The sequence below is a fragment of the Cherax quadricarinatus genome, chromosome 27 (genome assembly GCF_038502225.1).
Source record: "Cherax quadricarinatus isolate ZL_2023a chromosome 27, ASM3850222v1, whole genome shotgun sequence".
NCBI classification, from domain to species: domain Eukaryota; kingdom Metazoa; phylum Arthropoda; class Malacostraca; order Decapoda; family Parastacidae; genus Cherax; species Cherax quadricarinatus.
In genome coordinates, this window is record NC_091318.1 from 22,503,105 (window position 1) to 22,515,604 (window position 12,500).

The 12,500-nt window shown below is 41.1% G+C and overlaps 1 protein-coding gene across 5 annotated transcripts in view; it reads left to right on the top strand.

The window, feature by feature from the left end:
• Positions 1 to 12,500, top strand: part of LOC128691092 (putative neural-cadherin 2) — an 816,602-nt gene that overhangs the window by 748,482 nt on the left and 55,620 nt on the right. For all 5 annotated transcript variants that reach the window (XM_070089108.1, XM_070089105.1, XM_070089109.1 and 2 more), the window contains exons 6-10: positions 778 to 912; positions 2,332 to 2,509; positions 4,086 to 4,319; positions 5,477 to 5,640; positions 6,097 to 6,252. In XM_070089108.1, coding sequence (XP_069945209.1) covers positions 778 to 912; positions 2,332 to 2,509; positions 4,086 to 4,319; positions 5,477 to 5,640; positions 6,097 to 6,252 — 867 coding nt within the window. The remainder of the gene's footprint in view (positions 1 to 777; positions 913 to 2,331; positions 2,510 to 4,085; positions 4,320 to 5,476; positions 5,641 to 6,096; positions 6,253 to 12,500) is intronic.

Below are 12,500 nucleotides of genomic sequence, written 5' to 3' on the forward strand. Positions count from 1 at the left end.
TATCTATCTATCTATTTATCTATCTCTTTCTCTCTCTCTGTCCCATGCTTATACATACATAAAGCAGCCATAGTTACATGTTCTATAACCCGGCCACAGGGGTTAAAGAACCGGACCACAGAAGTTAAAATTAGAACCTGACCACAGAGGTTAAATTTTGAATTGGTCCAGAGAGGTTAAAGAACCGGGCCACAGGGGTTAAAGAACGGGGCCACAGGTGTTTAAAAACTGGTTTACATGGGGTTTAAGAACTTGGTTACAGTGGGTTTAAGAGCTGGGTTACAATAGATTTAGTAACTGTGTTACAGGGGGGTTTAAGAACTGGGTTACATGGGGTTTAGGAACTAGGTTACAGGTGTTTAAAAATTGGGTATCAGGAGGTTTAAGAACTGAGCTACATGTGGTTTAAGAACTAGGTAAGATGTGGTTTAAGAACTGGGTTACAGAGGGTTTAAGAACTGGATTACTGAGGTTTGTGGCATCATATAAGTAATATTTCCCCTGCGGACGTCTAGGATAACGAATTAATTACCCGTCATGGGGATGGTGTCTTGTTGCTGGTGAAGGGTGTTTGATCCAAGGGGTCTTGTTTCTTGTGAAGAGCTCTTCGTTTTTAAGACTTTCAGCTACCTTCCCCTTCCTCGGATTAAACCAGATTGCCTCAAATTCCCAAGACCTGTATTATCCTTTCAAGCTCAAAGCTTCCTTATAATAATAATAATAATAATAATAATAATATAATAATTATAAAGCACGTGTCTTTTCTGTGGGTATCAGGTGCGAGCCACGGACGAGGATGCAGGGGAGTTCGGCCGTGTTCATTACTCTGTGTCTGGCGACGGCATCTACACGAACGGTTCCACTCCCAGCTTCGCTGTCAACCCGACCTCAGGAGCCATCGATCTTCTCAGGGTGAGTGTGTGTGTGTGTGTGTGTGTGTGTGTGTGTGTGTGTGTGTGTGTGCTCTACTTGTTGCGGGGGTCGAGTCTCAGCTCCTCTCCTTGCTTCTCAAACTGGCCTCTACTGGATTCACTCTCACGGTTGCGTGAACTCTGTCGTATTTCTCCTTAAAGCTGTGTATGGATCCTTCCACCACCACTTTGCTTTCCAGGTCGTTCCACATTCTGGCCACTCTGAGGCTGAAGAAATATTTTCTAACAGCCCTATGATTCAATGTCTGCTTTTACATCCAGCTGTTCTCTCATCTGCTCCTGTTCTCTCACCTTCACCTGTTCTCCCACCTGCACCTGTTCTCTCACCTGCACCTGTTCTCCCACCTGCACCTGTTCTCTCAGCTGCACCTGTTCTCTCACCTGCACCTGTTTTCAGAGCCTTGAGCAACCTGTCCCTATCTAACTCATCAATTCCTCTCAGGATTTTGTACTTAATTTTAAAGTCTCCCAAGGTCCACCTTCCCTTTAATGTCATCAGATTATTTTACTTCCAGGTGACAAATGGGTAACACATTTACGGAGACTTACCTAGACGTCTCACACGGCCTGGGAAACGAACCAGGGTGCTTTCTATTGTAAGACGAAGTCTGTTTTATATGTCGTGAATACACAAAATTTTCACACAGAAAAACAGAGGAAATTCGAGGAATGCTAGTGAAGAATTTTTGAGAGAGAGAGAGAGAGAGAGAGAGAGAGAGAGAGAGAGAGAGAGAGAGAGAGAGAGAGAGATACTGAGACAAAGATGGAGAAATTGGGATTCAAAGATACTGAGATGATAAGAAATTGAAGAAGTGAAATTTTCCGATGGCTATGTAAGTAACGACTGATTGTGGTGGGAGATAGTGCTGGAGGAAGAGTGAGAGAGGAGAAAGAGAGAGAGAGGGAGAGAGAGAGAGAGAGAGAGAGAGAGAGACGGGAGGGTGAGTAACCGGTCGAAATAGAGAATATAAATGTACAGTTGAAAAAAAGTGTGTGAACAAAATAAGTAAATATAACGGAGAGTTGGGAATATATATGCTAATTCTCTCTCTCTCTCTCTCTCTCTTTCTCTCTCTCTCTCTCTCTCTCTCTCTCTCTCTCTCTCTCTCTCTCTCTCTCTCTCTCTCTCTCAAATAAACAATGAAAAAGGTAATTCAACATTCCTCAACTATCTTCTCTCCTTCCTTTCTTCTTTTAGTATTTTTTTTTTAATTTCTCCTTACTCATCTTTCCCTTTCGTTGTACCCTCATCAGCCTCTTCCCTGTTACATCCCCCTCGTCATTCTTCTCACCCTTTTCTCTTCCTACCTTCAGAGGGTAAGCTTTAACTCTTGTGATTGCTCTTTATTCAAGGAATTGAAGCTAAAATTAATATTTCTTTCCCTGTCTGGTGTCACAGCCGCTAGATAGGGACCCTCCCCACGGACAGTCCCGGTGGCACCTCCGGGTGGTCGCCACGGACGGAGAGCTCAACGCCACCACGGCCGTCCATGTCAACCTCAAAGACATCAACGACAACGCCCCCTACTTCCCTCAGTCCGTCGTCAACGCCACCATCAGTGAAAACACTCCAGAAGGTTGGTCAGTTGGGATTTTTTTTTTCACTCCCAAAGATCCTTCAGTAAGAGGGTGCCTTTTTGTCGGTGAAGTGCTCTTAATCCGAGAACCTGTTGACTCCTACTCCTCCTTCACTATGAAATTAATTGCAGCAAAATTCCTTAAGAACCCTTGAAAACACTCCAAAGGTCAGTACACTAAGATTCTCCTCTACATTCCTTAAGAACCATTGAAAGTACTTCTTCCGGGCCAAGTGACATCCTTGAGAGAGAGAGAGAGAGAGAGAGAGAGAGAGAGAGAGACAGACAGAGACAGAGACAGACAGACAGACAGACAGACAGACAGACAGAAATCACTGGCCCATAGATGGTGCCACCTCCATCATGTTTCCTATTTGTCTGCCTTATAACAATAAAAAGGCTTTAAAATAAGCAATGTAGATAACAGCGATTTGCTTGTAAATAAAGTTAGGAAACCTTAACCTAACCTTGTAAAATCCTGTGTAAAGAGAGAGAGAGAGAGAGAGAGAGAGAGAGAGAGAGAGAGAGTAGAGGGAAGGAGAAAGAGAGAGAAGAGGAGACGTCTCTGTATGCATCGCAGCAGTTGAACCCCTGCGGCTGCGCTCGTTATCTTTGTTTACCAACATTCTCACCTGAACGAGTCCCATGAATGACTGAACTGTAGCGAGCCTCTGGCCGGTATCGAGGCTAACAAACTTTTTCGCCAGAATGGTAAACACGCATGAATGAACTCGGGCGTCGCAATAATGTCGATTCTATTGGAATCCACATTTGTGGTGAAGAATGATGGGAGGTGAATGATGATCACTGGTTTCTTCTTTTTGTCTTCCTATCATTCAGTATTTTTTATAACGATAAATTGGGTTTTCGGAAGGCGCTCCTCTGAATGCTGACTACTTCGAGATTTCCATGAACCGATTGCGTTAAATGTTACAGTGAAGAAGCAAATATTTTAAAAATTAATATTTTTAAATAAACTTTCTCAATTTAGACGCAATATAGACACTCTGTACACTATGGAGATAAAAGTATTGTGGTTTTGACAATGGAGTAGAGAGAATCAGAAAATAAGTTTCAGTTATACTGAAGTTTTGATGGGATACAGCAACTTACAGCAGAGGAAGAGGAAAATAAGGGAAACTGTTATGCTAGCAATGTTCATTGTTTCAATAATCTAAATAAAAAATGTGAGAAGACGTTGGTTTAGCACTGATTCACATATCTTACGTTCTTATTTGCTATTACCGGTAGGCTTCCTTTAGTGCTCCTTTGTTTCATGAAACTAACTTGTTAGTATGTATAAGGGTTTCCTTCCGGGTAGTTTAAGTCTCCCCTGAACAATTGCTGAATCTGGGTAATTCTTATAGAGTACTTATAAGGTTAGGTTATGTTTTCTTTGATGATTTGGGGTAAAATTAGGGAACCTACAAAAGTGGAGATATACTCCCGTTGTTTTGATCAGAAATGATTACCTCCTATTCTGCAGTAGTTCTACGACATCTCCGGATTTAACACTTTCCTATGAATATACTAATGTCATTGTATCCCTCTCTCTTTCATGTACTTGTGTGTGAAGGAGCGAGGGTGGCACAGGTGTCAGCCACAGATAATGACGACCCACGCGAGGGCCACAACGCTCGCCTTGTCTACTCCCTTGAGAAGAACGTTATCGATGAGGCATCTGGGAGACCCATCTTTGCTGTGGACAGCCAAGTGGGTCTCATCACCACGGCGCTCTGCTGCCTCGACCGCGAGAAGACTCAACGCTATGCCATCCAGGTTGTAGCTACAGACGGCGGGGGCCTCAAAGGTAGGATTTTTATCTACTGGACCCTTCGTGGCGGGGGAAGGGGGTTAGTGCCATGACGCTGATGGAGGGTTTTTGATCCAATGAACTAGACCTATCTTTGGATCAAACCTGATTATCACACATTCATCAGGCGCTGTCTTCCATCTATTTTCAGTGCTTCCAAATAAATATGATAATTTACCTCTTAGTGGTGATGTTGGTAGGTACTAAATGGGCAGTGCTCTGTGTAGGTGGCATCAATTGGCTGGCATTAACACGTTGGTATTCTGGTTGAAAGGTGGTATTAAATGGCTGGCCATACAACATGCTTCACAGGTGGATGGTAAAGTAGATGGCCTTCAACTTAGTGGCCTCTGAATGTGATATCGATTATGAATGGAAATAATAATGGTAACATAGAGAATGGTTCGAGGTGGCTTCAGAGATGAGTGATACTGCATGTGGCTTTAAATGGTCAGGGTTTATGTTAACGGTGGGTATTGTGGATAGCTTCAGGGGTAGGTGATGTGGATGGCCAATAACATAGAAGTGTTGGATTCTGTGCTATAACTCTAGAATGCATTTCCTGACCTACTTCAAACTTTTAGCTATATTATGTTTTTCTCTCAAAGAAAGCTTCGTATTTATTTTGACCTTTATAAGCTTTCTTTTGTCAGTTTTATTAAACAAATTGGAAGTGATGCAATAACTGGAGAATCCCTGTTCTGCTAGGCTTCAAACCTTAAACGCTGATAACTTACTTAGATACCTAGATATTTAGGTATTAAACTGACTTAGATATTTATGACGCCCTCTAGTATTCCATTTTGTGTGCACCGACGTAGATGGGGCTGGGTTGTGGGATACGGCGATACCTTTCTGGGATCGCACTGCGACTCAATTACTTCTAGTTAGTGTATTCGTGTGGAAGTGCTAAACCAGTTGGGAGTCATAGAACAGCTGAAGAATGGGAGATGATTAAGTTTGATCCCAGAAAGGAAATGGTAGCTTTAATTCCTCAGATTAAGAGCTCATCACCAGCACCAATCCCCTATCTCTCTCTCTCCCCTTGAGGAAGTCTAAACTGCATAGTATTGAATGACTTTTGAAAATGTCCCTGCGTTCTGTAAATTTTTAAATTGCTTCCATTCCCATGTGGCGTTCTTCTCTGCTTTCAGGCACGGGGACGGTGCTAGTGGAGGTGGCAGACGTGAACGACGTGCCTCCGAGGTTTTCTATGAAGGAGTGGAACCTGGACGTAGCGGAGAGTCTCACCCCAGACCACGCGCTTGCTACACTCACCGTCCTCGATCAAGACACATCCAACAACTTCACCTACAGGGTGAGTTCTACCTACCGTAGGCTGGTAGATAGGGCGGCTCCAGCTGGCTCCAGCTGCCTCCTACTGTGTAAAGTTCGCCCAAGTACAGACACACACAACGTTGTTTGCAAGGAAAGGCTTGCATATTAGTTTAATGTTACATATCGAGATTTACACATACTCATGTTTACATGGAGGAAGTTCCAGCTTAGTATTATACGTACACGGGGAGAGACTTGTAGCCTAGTCTCTTACGTATATCATGTTTGCATGGAGATATTTCAATCTTAATCACAAGTTTACATTGAAAACTGTTACATGGTAATGTATTTACATCATAATTTCATGTTTACACTAGCAAAGATTTGCATCTCGCTTCAGTCTTATGTTTACACGGAGTGATATCCGTATACCTTCAACCTCGTATTTACACGATATTTGCATCTTAGTCTTATACAACCTCCTTCCCCTCCCAAGGTGGTGCCTGGCAGCGGACGCGGGTGGCACATGTTTCGTGTTGACGAGCGACTTGGTGGCACTCTTGGGGGAGACCTGAGGGCTCTCGTTCCTCTAGACTACGAGAACCCTGAACACCGTCGGGGATTCCGTTTCAAAGTTCAGGTTACCGATATGGTAGGTGGCGCCGTTGCTGCTATTTGAACTTGCATGGAAGACAGAGAAATGCGCAGTGATGACTTGTCCAGGCGTGCGTGGGAATTAATACATAGTAGGTCATGTGTAAGTAAATGTTATTTGTTACATATCATATGTGTAAAATATTACTTGGAACATACGTCATATGGTAGATGACTAGGAGTATCATACGTTATATGTTAAAAGATTAAGGGTGTCATACGTCATATTGTGGGAGTTCTAAAATGTAGCTCGTTGTATGGAGGCGTTATTACTGTGAATACCTGGAGAGCCCAGCCTTGACCGCGTCCGCCCGTCTCTAGGCCTATCAAGAAGTGAGGACGTTGCCTAACGGCTAGCTAGCTAGCCGAGGGAGCCCGTGATGTCATCATAACCAGGGAGCATCATTATAATCTACTATGAGTATATATGTGTGACTGTTAACAGTCACACATTCAAAGATTAAGGGAATCATAGAATATAAATTGAGAGATTACGGGTATCATACATTATGTCAAGAAATCATGGGAATCATACGTAATATGTTCAAAGATTATGGGTATAATACATTATATGTTAGAGATTGCTGGTATCATACGTCATTTGTTAAATGATCGTTGGTGTCATGAGACATTGGTGTAAAATACTTATCATGCTCTTGCGCATGATTCTTGCGTAAGAGCATTTCTAACGTGTAAAAAAGGTATTGTGAGACTTTATTTGTATAAACCTTTGCTGGTGTGGTAGTTTGTATGTAGAGGATCATTTATTGTGTTTATGAGAGCTAAATACCCACCGCGTCGAGTCATGCTTGAAGAGGTTATCACTGGTAATATTTTATGATTTGTTCAAGGGGAAGGTGCCACGATGCTGGTGAAGGGCGTATCCTTTTTTCTTCAACGCTGACTGGTACTACTGCATTTGCATCCAGTGTGGCATAAAAATCAGAACTTGGTGAGACATAGGGAAACAAGACAGAAAAAAATATCGTGATCATTTGATTTATGTAAAGTAATGCCAGCTTAAAGTTGTCCATTCTCACTAACCTCACCTCAACTCTCTATCTGTGAAAAAACTAAGCTACTGAAATCCATATTGAGAGCATATTTCAGGGTCTATAGACGCGTTATACTCAAGAAAACTGTCGCATATTACATTATGATTGTGAAGATTAACATTTACGAAAAAAAAGTAATGGAGAATTGATCAGGAAGACAAGCAGGTAATCAGACAGGCAGAAAATCAGACTAGAGGGCAAACATGCAAACAGGCAGGGAGCGTTCACAGGCACGCAAACAAAAAATAGACTGTCGGGACAGATTTAAAAGCACCGAGGTAGGAAAAGACAACAAAGCTCTTCATTACCTGTAAGCATAATAACGTATAGAATCCTGACACTAGTGTTTGTATTACAATACCTGACGCCTGCTTGCACTCACCAGTGTCAACACCTTCCATCTTATTCACCGTTCCTTTATGTCAACATCGTACCTATTCACACCTTAATTTCTCTTCCTACTGCGTTTTCCCATCCATTTCGTTTCTCTATTCACTGCGTCGCGTGTCTATTTCAATCTATCTTTATCGCTTTGTGCTCTAAACGTGTATTCTGACAATTCTTTTTCGTTAACTGAATTTGTTGTTGGTGCTTCACTTTTCATTAAGAGTTTTCATTCTTTGTTGCTTCTTTCGTTTTTTAAATTTTATCTTTTATTTTTTTGTATCCCTGCAAGTTCATATTATTTTTTTTAACGCATCGGCAGTTTCCCATCGAGGCAGAGTGATCGGAAAAAGAAGAAACGCTTTCATCATCACTCATTTCATCACTGTCTTGCTAGAGGCATGCCGATACTACAGTTCAAAAACTGCAATATATATCCACCAGTCCTTTAGAGAGCAGGCACTGCACTTCCCACTTACACTCCAACAGCACGTCAAGTCATAAAAACCATTTGCCTCCACTCACTTCTTACACGCTCACGCTCCATCTAATTGTTAGTCGTACACAGCCTCTAGATTTTCAGACTTTTCTGTGCTCTTTTTCCTATTAATTCTAGCCTATTACTTGACTATCACTAACCTATAGAAAGCTTACTACTAGCATTTAGCACACTTACTAATAGCCAATACATCTGATTCAGAAAATGTGAAAATAAACTTCTGTTGATAATGGAAGCTTGTAAACAGGAGGAAAAACAAGATAACATCGTCTCTGTTGCTCTCACATTGTGTTCGTAGCTCAGAATAAACAAACAAAAAAAGAAATTTCAGATTTTGACTTTTAGGCTCAAGAACTGCATTTTAAAGACTAAGACAAAAAGGCTTTTATGGCCAAGAGATACACTTTTTTTTCTCGGGCAAGAATCACTTCTACAGTGCCAAGAGTCATTCTATCAGTGCTAAGAATTTCTCCTTCAGTACCAAGAATCACTCCTTCAGTACCAAGAATCGCTCCTTCAGTGCCAAGAATCGCTCCTTCAGTGCCAAGAATCACTCCTTCAGTGCCAAGAATCGCTCCTTCAGTGCCAAGAATCACTCCTTCAGTGCCAAGAATCGCTCCGTCAGTGCCAAGAATCACTGCTTCAGTGCCAAGAATCACTCCTTCAGAGCCAAGAATCTGCCAAGAACAACTCCTTCAGTGCCAAGAATCACTCCTTCAGTGCCAAGAATCACTCCTTCAGTACCAAGAATCACTCCTTCAGTGCCAAGAATCTGCCAAAAATCACTCCTTCAGTGCTAAAAATCACTCCTTCAGTGCCAAGAATCTGCCAAGAATCACTCCTTCAGTGCTAAGAATCACTCCTTCAGTGCTAAGAATCACTCCTTCAGTGCTAAGAATCACTCCTTCAGTGCTAAGAATCACTCCTTCAGTGCCAAGAATCACTCCTTCAGTGCCAAGAATCACTCCTTCAGTGCCAAGAATCGCTCCTTCAGTGCCAAGAATCACTCCTTCGCTGCCAAGAATCACTCCTTCAGTGCCAAGAATCACTCCTTCAGCGCCAAGAATCACTCCTTCAGTGCTAAGAATCAACCCCGGTGGGGACCACAATTAAACTAGTGGACCACAGATCAAACTAGTGGACCGCATAACATTCTCGTGGACCACAGTCACACTAGTGGACCACATAACATCCTCGTGGACCACAATCACACTAGTGGACCACATAACACGCTCGTGAACCACAAATCACACTCGACGATTAAAAATGAACCACTGGTCCAAAAATTACTCTTGTGGAATACAAATCAAATACCGCACTTTGATCCACCCATAAAAATAATACATCTAGGCAATAAATTGCTTTTGTGAACCGTAAAATACAATCATACACAAAAAAATCTTGCACATTATCGTAATGCGGATATTGCAACTTCAGTTCGGGTAACCGAACAATGATTTCAAAATAATATTTCAAAAAATACTAGAAAATAAGATTATCACATAATAAACCAGTTTGTGTTACACCAATGTCAAGTTTTTTTTTTTTGGGGGGGGGGATATGGGTTGGGGGAAGGGAAGGACAGTTTTTTTTTATTATAACATTGTTAATGAGAAACCGGCTTTTTGAACTCGTAATTCAAAATTAGCCCATGATTTTTTTTTTCAATCTGAGTTGATCCACTTATTGATTTTTTTTTTTTTAATTGTGATGGAGGGGTAGATATCCAGGGAAAACTAATTAAAAAATGCCCCACATACGAACTTAAATTTGTATGATATTTATACATGTCATTATATATATATATATATATATATATATATATATATATATATATATATATATATATATATATATATATATATATATATAAATCTCTAGTTGGTCGATGCATGCAGGGGATGAGATGAAAAGCTGTAAGCCTTCTCCCTGAAAGCTGGCTGCCTTGCATCAACCTCTAGCATTTTGCTAGAAACCAAGGTATTTGTTCAGTTTGGTGAGAATGGTACAGTACTGCGTACCTTGTTTCAATGATCGTAGGTTCGAGTCTCCTTCAGCCAGAGATCAGTGTTTGTGTATATTTCGCCTGCTCTTGCGAATTCCTTATATATATATATATATATATATATATATATATATATATATATATATATATATATATATATATATATATATTTATATAACAGTATTGTGATAATTTTTAATAATGTATGTTATTTTAGCGAAATTACTTGTTTTATGATATATATACTGCTATGTGGTGATTATATTAATTTTGCTATAATAATAGTAATAACGAAAATCTTATTATTATTTTTATCATTATCATCACATGACTAAGACCTGCGTCAGGAAACACTTGTCCTGTTTCCAGACAAACCTAACCTAACCTAACTTTATCTAACCTAATCCAATACGCTAAAAAGCACGAGGATGGACTATTTTATAATACACTATTTCCACTACAATCAGCCACTCTCCCTAATGTACAAGCCAACCACCACAGCACACAATACAAAAAAGAATAAGTAGCCCCACCACCAGAGCGCGCACACTCTGCTTTGTGATCATCTCCAGGAGGTGGGAAGCATAGGGACAAAGTGTTCGATTTCGAATCGAAATGACCTACGTTGGTTTCCCGGGTAAAGCGAGACTTGGGCAAGTTTTCTTATACCTGCTCCTCCTCGTCTAACCGTAAATAGGTACCCTAAGGGGTTAGTTACTTTCTTGGGTTCTCCTGGGTTAACAATCAAGGGTTAGTAACCAAAAGAATGCTTTCTCTAGAGGAAAGTCCAACACGAAGGGCACTTATATGAAAATAAAGCACACCAACATAGCCAAATTAACCAACATCATCAGTAAATTCAATGAAATAATGGAACGACCAGATATATAGTGATTACAAAGATTAATGTATTAGGAATGTTAACAGACCACATATTACCAGGGACACTGCATGGTGAGGAAGGAAAGAAATAAAGCTTTGATGAGACGTGATAAACAGTTACAACAAACTTGGACAGCACCGTCTGGGTAAGTCACTACTATATGACAGCACAAAATTAGAGATCAGAGTCATATATAATCGCTTACCTAGAAACAGGAGACCTAGACAACAGTATGATAGACGTAAGATAGCTGGTACGAGTTTTGGAGAAAGTGACGGCTAGGTATAGAAAAGCATTAGCATGTAAGGGAATAGAAATACAGAACCTAGGTAACTTCAGCTACAGGGAAGTTCTGAGAACAGGGACAATGGCACAGATCCCAAAATGGAGGGCATCGATCTTGAACACTGTAATGAAGAACGTCAAATCCCAGTATGATAACGACCACATATGGGTTAGTAGGGTAGATATACCAGCAAAACAGGACTTGGTAATCTTCCTCTGTGAACCAGATGTAGAAAAAATAAACTACAGATCCATCTCAGAAGCGAGAGGCTGTTGTGTATTAATATTCCAGTGCTTCACCGAGAGGGGAACACAAACCAGTGAAAAGAGAAAAATGACCAAGAAACTGAAGTTCAGGAAAGGCAACTCTGATGACATGCAAATACCCCTAACCACAACACAATGGGGGCGAGCTTCCTGGGCAGAACCCACAAGAAATAATATTTTCATCCAGAAGTGCCGGGAGGCGACGGAGAGATTAGTTTCCTTCTAAAACGAAAAAGAAATAACATAGAGATTATATTACTCAACAGGCAGTGCAGAGGAACAAACATTGGAAGAAAATTTTATTAAAAAAAGTTCATCTGGCAAGTAATACCAGAAAACAGAAGCTAATAATACTTCACTTAACAGTACTAAGAACAGAGGGTGATCTACTGAAAGAGAATGGCAATACAACGTCTAGAGTGATAGCTGCTAGAGTGGTAGCTGCTAGTGTGGTAGCTGTTAGTGTGGTAGCTGTTAGTGTGGTAGCTGCTAGAGTGGTAGCTGCTAGAGTGGTAGCTGCTAGAGTGGTAGCTGCTAGAGTGGTAGCTGCTAGAGTGGTAGCTGCTAGAGTGGTAGCTGCTCGAGTGGCAACAGCAGAATAGTGCACAGTAGCAGAACTGCAAAACTGGCTCTAAAAGAATAAAGAACTTGCAAATGTAAAAGCATAAAGAGACTCGTCTCAGTAGAAGTTTGAGGTAATCAGTCCCAACCTGGAATCGATGTGTTCAGTCCATCACTCTTGTAGGAAGTGCAGCATAGGGCCAGAGAGGTGCCTTATATACTGCCTATGCTGCACTTCCTACAAGAGTGATGGACTGAACACATCGATTCCAGGTTGAGGGACTGATTACCTCAAACTTCTACTCTC